Genomic DNA, 7,111 nt, shown 5'->3' with positions numbered 1-7,111 from the left:
TTTTTTGAGATGGAGTCCTGCTCTGTCGCCCAGGCTGGAGTGCAGTGGTGCGATCTCCACTCACTGCAACCTCCGCTTCCTGAGTTCAAGCGGTTCTCCTGCCTCAGCTGCCCAGGTAGCTGGGATTACAGGTGTGCACCACTACGCCTGGCTAATTTTTGTATTTTTAGTAGAGACAGGGGTGTGTGGGGGGTATCTCACCATGTTGGCCAGGCTGGTCTCAAACTCCTGGCCTCAAGTGATCCACTCCTTGGCCTCCCAAAGTGTGAGATTACAGGTGGGAGCCACCGCGCCCAGCCTGTTTGTTTTTCTGAATGAGCTTTCTCATTCATTTCTCTGAATGAGCCAATTATCCTCTCCTGGTGATAAAAGGCCTCCAATAGGTTCAGGTTTACCTCCCGCCAGCAAAAACTGAAGAGAATTTTCCCCTCTCTCTAATGTCAGCAATATTCCCAGGAATAACTCTCATTGCCTCAACCTGCATCCCATGCCCACCCCTGAACTAATGATGGACGGGATTTGACTGCTTCTTGGGTTGGCCTGGCTGAGTGCCCTCCCCTGGAACTTGCTGCTGGAGCCAGCCTTAGCTTAATTTCCAAGGCTGAGATGGAGGCAAAGGGAGTTCCCCAAAGGAAAATCAGGGGCTTGTGACTAGAAGGAAGGGGAATGGCTACTGGACAAGGGAAAAGTAAAACAACAACAAACAAAATCACAAAACATTGAGTTAGCCAGGTGTGGTGGTGTAGTCCCAGCTCCTCTGGAGGCAGAAGAGGGAGGCTCCCTTGAGCCCAGAGGTCAAGGCTGTAGTGAGCCTTGAACACGCAGTGCACTCTGGCCTGTGCAACAGAGTAAGACATTCTCTCTCCCCTCTCTCCTCTCTCTCTCTGTCTCTCTCTCTCACACACACAACGAAACAAAAACCACCAAAGGGACAAAGGACAGAGATAATCAGCGAGACGCACTACTGTTCCCTAAGCTGAGCAAAGTCGGGGAGGGGGATTTTGAGCTCCTAAAAATCTCCGAATATCTGTTCATTCCTCTGGGCCTCAGTTTCCACATGTAAATAAGTAGAGTTGGTCTAGAGCAGTGGTTCTCAAACTGCACAGCAGGGGAACCCCTGGTCAAAGCAACTACTTTACCAGAGCCTGAAGCAAGAGACAAAAAAGAGGAATAATAATAAGAGCGCATTGGGCCGGGCGCGGCGGCTCGCACCTGTAATCCCAGCACTCTGGGAGGCCGAGGCAGGTGGATCAAAAGGTCAAGAGATCGAGACCATCCTGGCCAACATGGTGAAACCCCGTCTCTTCTAAAAAATACAAAAATTAGCCGGTTGTGGTCATGTGCCTGTAGTCCCAGCTACTTGGGAGGCTGAGGCAGGAGAATTGCTTGAACCTGGGAGGTGGAGGTTGCAGTGAGCAGAGATCGCACCACTGCACTCCAGCCTGGCACCTGGTAACAGAGTGAGACTCTGTCTCAAAAAAAGAAAAGAAACGAAAAGAAATAGCCAGGCATGGTGGTGCACACTTGTAGTTCCAGCTACTTAGGAGGCTGAGGCAGGAGGATCACTTGAGCCCAGGAGTTGAACGCTGCAGTGAGTGTGATAGTGCCTCTGCACTCCAGCCTGGGCCATAGAGTGAGACCCTGTCTCTAAAAAAGCAAAAGAAGAAGAGGACTGTGTTGGCTGTTGTTATTTTTGTTGACCAGTTGAGGCGCACGAAAAGTTAAATAAGGAACTCTGCAAGTACAGAGTGGCCGAGAGAACCTTCCGGGGCAAGGAAGTGTTCCACAGGCTGATCCGGGCACACCGGTGTATGCGTGTGCGCAAATGTGAGCAACTGTATACCTAAAGGTTGGTGCACTTCACCGTATATAAAGATACCTCAGCTGCTAAGTTGCAGGGTTTCTGTGTTAGGGCCCATCTTGGGTCGGCAAGTGTCTTGGCTCAGAGCAGTCTCAGGAACTAGCCTCCTGTGTTCAAATCGTGTCACTCCTTACTGGCTGCTTGTTCTTGGGCGCCGCACTTCACCCCTCTGTGCCTGTTTTCCCACCTGTGGCACGGGGTTATGACGAGTGAGGGGGTATCAGCAAAATGCTTATGTGGTCCCGGCACGTGGTAAGCGAACTGGGGGTGCTTGTTAATTGCTCCGTGGGCCATGCCAGTAGCAGAGGAGCCTGTGGTCTTGCAGGGCCTAGGAAAGCGCCCTCTCCACCCACACCCCCACCTCCCGTCCCCAGGGCCTGCGGCGGGAGATCCAGGCACACGGGCCGCGCCTGGAGGAGGTGCTGGAGCGCGCGAGCGCGCTGGCGTCGCTGCGCAGCCCGGAGGCAGAGGCCGTGCGCCGGGGCTTTGAGCAGCTGCAAAGCGCCTGGGCCGGACTGCGGGAGGCGGCCGAGCGGCGGCAGCAGGCACTGGACGCCGCCTTCCAGGTGGAGCAGTACTACTTCGACGTGGCCGAGGTGGAGGCGTGGCTGGGCGAGCAGGAGCTGCTCATGATGAGTGAGGACAAGGGCAAGGTGCGCCCGGGCTGGGGGTGTGGAGGGCCTGGAGGCGCTGGAGCCTGGGGCCGCCGCTGCCGCCTCATCGTGGGCGCTTTGTGCCCCCAGGATGAACAGAGCACCCTGCAGCTGCTCAAGAAACACCTGCAGCTGGAGCAAGGCGTGGAGAACTACGAGGAAAGCATCGCGCAGCTGTCGCGCCAGTGCCGGGCACTGCTGGAGATGGGGCACCCGGACAGGTGGGCGGGCGGGGGGTGGGGGTGGGGGCGGAGCCGGTTCACAGGAATGGTCCTGCAGGACCTGAAGCTTGGCTGTTGGGAGTTGGAGCTGCGCTGGAATTGGACATTGGGTGGGAGAGGTCCTCCTTGCTGTGTGCTGGAGCCCTTGGATTTGGCAAGTGGGCAGGCAGGAATTGGGGGGACACGGCGCAGGGATGGTTGAGAGGGTGGGGCCAGGAGCACCCGGATTTGCGTGTAGTGGTGGTGACCTTGTCGGGGGAGAAAAGAGGAGGCGATGTCTGGGACTGGAGTAGAGAAGAATTTGCTCAGGACAGACAAGGGCCTCTTTCTACCCAGTGTTTGGGAGGACAGAAAAGCCTGCGCTGAGATTGGCCATAGGGGTAGGGCCAGAGACCTCCTGGTGCAGTGGGGTGATGTTGCCTGGTGGAGGCTGGTGATGAGCTCCAGGCCTGGACCAGGGATGAAATCTGAAAGGAGGTACAGAGAGCAGCTTCTGTCCAAGTGGGCCCAGAGATTAGGGATAGAAGTGGGGTGAATTGGCTGGGGACCCAAGCTGGAAGTCCAGAGTCCCACCCAGGTTCCTGGATAGCAGGGGCATGAAACTGAGATAGAAACTGGGTGAGGCTGATGGAGGTGAGCTTATGCATCTAGGGAAGCAGAGCTTTGCCTGCATGCTGAGATTCGGGGCTGTCTGAACCTGAGACTTGCAGAAACAGAGTCCTGGCCAGGCATCCTCTAATCTCAACACTCTGGGAAGCCAAGGCAGGAGGATCATCTGAGACCAGAGGGAACATACTGAGACCTCATCTTTATAAGAAATCTAACAGCCGGGTGTGGAGTCACACACCTGTGGGCCCACTTACGAGGCTGTGATGGGAGGCTTGCTTGAGCACGGGAGGTGGAGGCTGCAGTGAGTTGTGATTGCACCACTGCACTCCAGCCTGAGCAACAGAGCAAGACCCTGTCTCCAAAAAAGAAAAAGAAAGAAAAGAAAACAGAAACTTGTCCAGGGACACAACCTTGCCTGAAGATTCTAAAGAGACACAGCCCTGTCCTGGGGAGGGAGTTTAGGGGGTTCACGCTCTGCCGCAGAAGTCTCAGGGTCCATCCCTGCCCCTCCGTGTACCCCATCAGCGAGCAGATCAGCCGGCGGCAGTCCCAGGTGGACCGCCTGTATGTGGCACTCAAGGAGCTGGGCGAGGAGCGCCGGGTAGCCCTGGAGCAGCAGTACTGGCTGTACCAGCTCAGCCGCCAGGTGGGCGAGCTTGAGCACTGGATCGCCGAGAAAGAGGTGGTGGCTGGCTCCCCTGAGCTCGGCCAGGACTTTGAGCACGTCTCGGTGAGTGTCATTAGTAATAAGTGATACCTTGGCCAGGCACGATGGCTCATGCCTATAATCCCAGCACTTTGGGAGGCCGAGGCGGGTGGATCACGAGGTCAGGAGTTTGAGACCAGCCTGGTCAATATGGCGAAAACTTGTCTCTACTAAAAATACAAAAATCAGCCAGGCATGGTGGCGCATGCCTGTAATCACAGCTACTCAGGAGGCTGAGGCAGAAGAATGGCTTGAATTCTGGAGGTGGAGGTTGCAGTGAGCCAAGATCATGCCACTGCACTCCAGCCTGGTGACAGAGCAAGACTCCATCTCTTTTTTTTTTTTAAGCATAAGACTCCATCTCAAAATTTAAAAAGTGATACCAAGAGCTACCACGAAGGTTCTCTGGGCCTCAGTTTCCCCATTTGTAGTATGATAATGATAGCACCCACCTCATAGCTCTGTTGTGAGACAAGTGAATTGATGTCGTGTGAAGCTCTGAGGACCCTGGCTGGCACACATGGCGCCTCACACAGTGTTAGTTAGTATTATTGTTACCGTTATTGCTAGGGGTTTTTGATGATGATGATGATGATTGTCATTACTCTTACCTACCACAAAATGGTAGCCTCTGTTACCATGTGGTGGCTCACGCCTGGAATCCCAGCACTTTCGAGGCTGAGGCAAGGGGATCACTTGAGGTCAGGAGTTTGAGACCAGCCAGGCCAACATGGTGAAACCCGTCTCTACTAAAAATATGGAAAAATTAGCTGGGCGTGGTGGCACGTGCCTATAGTCCTAGCTATTTGGAGGCTGATAAAGAAGAATCACTTGAACTGGGGAGGCGAAGGTTGCAGTGAGCAGATACTGTGCCACTGCACTCCAACGTGGGTGACAGAGCAAGACTCTGTCTCAAAAAGAAAAAAAAAAAACTGTAGGCTGGAGGGGGCTGGTGTGTGCTGCCCCTTTGCTCACTTTGCTGTACCTGCCCCCCGCCCACCACTTCCTCATGGCAGGTGCTGCAGGAAAAATTCTCAGAGTTCGCCAATGAGACAGGCACGGCAGGGCGGGAGCGCCTGGCAGCTGTGAACCAGATGGTGGATGAGCTGATCGAGTGTGGCCACACAGCGGCAGCCACCATGGCCGAGTGGAAGGATGGGTTGAATGAGGCCTGGGCTGAGCTGCTGGAGCTCATGGGCACACGGGCCCAGCTGCTGGCCGCCTCTCGGGAGCTGCATAAGTTCTTCAGTGATGCCAGAGAGCTTCAGGGACAGATTGAGGAGAAGCGGAGGCGGCTGCCCCGCCTGACCACCCCACCTGAGCCGAGACCCAGCGCCAGCTCCATGCAGCGGACCCTGAGAGCCTTTGAGCATGACTTGCAGCTCCTCGTGTCCCAGGTGGGGCAGCTGGGAGGGCCCAGACAGCTGTGGGCAGCAGGGTGGGCAAAAACCAGGCTGTGGAGCAGGTCAAAATTAGGCAGTGGGACAGACAGAAAGCAGACTACAGAACAGGAAGAAATTAGATAACGGAGCAGATAAAAAATGGACTGAGGGCCCAGCACAGTGGCTCACACCTGTAATCCCAACACTTTGGGAGACCAAGGCGGGCGGATCACCTGAGGTCAGGAGTTCAAGACCAGCCTGACCAACATGGAGAAACCCCAACTCTACTAAAAATAGAAAAATTAGCCAGGCATGGTGGCACATGCCTGTAATCCCGCTACTTGGGAGACTTGGGAGGCGGAGGTTGCAGTGAGCCACGATCTCACCATTGCACTCCAGCCTAGGTAAGAAGAGCAACACTTTGTCTCAAAAAACCAGAAAAACAGAAACAAAAAAAACCCCAACAATAAACAGGTTCTGATAGAGATTGGGCAGTAGGTCTCTGAAAACTGCAAAGTGAATTTTACCTAAATCCAGATTGAGGACCTAAAGAGAATTTTGAGAAGGATAAGAGGAATTTGGCTGTAGTGCAGGTAGAAATTAGACAACAGGTCTCTCTTAGAAATCATATGACTTTTCTGAAAGTAATCTGATGGGGGTGAATTTAATGGAAAAGGCAACGGAGCTATTAGAAATTAGGCAGAGGGTCTGGCCGGAATTGGGAGGTAGATCTGAGCAGTCAGATGGAAATGAAGCTGCAGGCCTAATACAGCTCAGGCAGCAGGACTGAAAGAAACCGGGTGGCAGGCCTAATGGAAAGTAGAAGTTGGGCAAGTTTTTTTCTTTTTTCTTTTTTTGAGACAGAGTCTCATTCTATCACCCAGGCTGGAGTGCAGTGGCACGATCTAGGCTCACTGCAGGTTCAAGCGATTCTCCTGCCTCAGCCTTCCGAGAAGCTGGGAGTATGGGCGCACACCACCACGCCCAGCTAATTTTTGTATTTTTAGTGGAGATGGGGTTTCACCATGTTGGCCAGACTGGTCTCGAACTTCTGACCTCAGGTGATCCACCAGTCTTGGCCTCCCAAAGTGCTGGGATCACAGGCATGAGCCACCATACCTAGCTGGCAATCATTATTATTATTATTATTATTATTGAGATGGAGTCTTGCTCTGTCACCCAGGCTGGAGTGCAGTGGCACAAACTCAGCTCACTGCAGCCTCCACCTCCCGAGTTCAAGCGATTCTCCCGCTTCAGCTTCCTGAGTAGCTGGGACTACAGATGCGGGCCACCATGCCTGGCTAATTTTCATATTTTTAGTAGAGATGGAGTTTAACCATGTTGGCCATGTTGGGCTTGAATTCCTGACCTCAAGATTTCTGCCTGCCTCAGCCTCCCAGAGTGGTGGGATTACAGGTGTCAGCCATCGCTCCCGGCCCAATTATTTTTATAAATCCTACAGATGACTTAGAAATCAGGCGGAGAGATTGATAGCAACAGGTGGTGGATCTGTTAGAGATGAGGAGGTCACATCAAAAGAAATCAGGTGATTGAACCAACAGAGTGAGCAGCAGGCTGAGCGCAGTGGCTCATGCCTGTAACCTTAGCACTTTGGGAGGCCAAGGCGGGAGGACTGCTTGAGCCCAGGAGCTCAAGACAAGCCTGAGCAACATAGTGAG

General features: G+C 53.7%; 1 protein-coding gene across 3 annotated transcripts in view; it reads left to right on the top strand.

Moving 5' to 3' along the window:
- Positions 1-7,111, top strand: part of SPTBN4 (spectrin beta, non-erythrocytic 4) — a 114,646-nt gene that overhangs the window by 92,160 nt on the left and 15,375 nt on the right. For all 3 annotated transcript variants that reach the window (XM_037729458.1, XM_017503200.2, XM_017503201.2), the window contains 4 exons: positions 2,236-2,514; positions 2,605-2,735; positions 3,870-4,074; positions 5,067-5,447. In XM_037729458.1, coding sequence (XP_037585386.1) covers positions 2,236-2,514; positions 2,605-2,735; positions 3,870-4,074; positions 5,067-5,447 — 996 coding nt within the window. The remainder of the gene's footprint in view (positions 1-2,235; positions 2,515-2,604; positions 2,736-3,869; positions 4,075-5,066; positions 5,448-7,111) is intronic.

This window comes from Cebus imitator, unplaced genomic scaffold, assembly GCF_001604975.1.
Source record: "Cebus imitator isolate Cc_AM_T3 unplaced genomic scaffold, Cebus_imitator-1.0 Scaffold306, whole genome shotgun sequence".
In the NCBI taxonomy this organism is placed as follows: Eukaryota; Metazoa; Chordata; class Mammalia; order Primates; family Cebidae; genus Cebus; species Cebus imitator.
The sequence above is the reverse complement of the archived record's forward strand: the minus strand, read 5'-3'. Positions and strand labels throughout refer to the sequence as shown.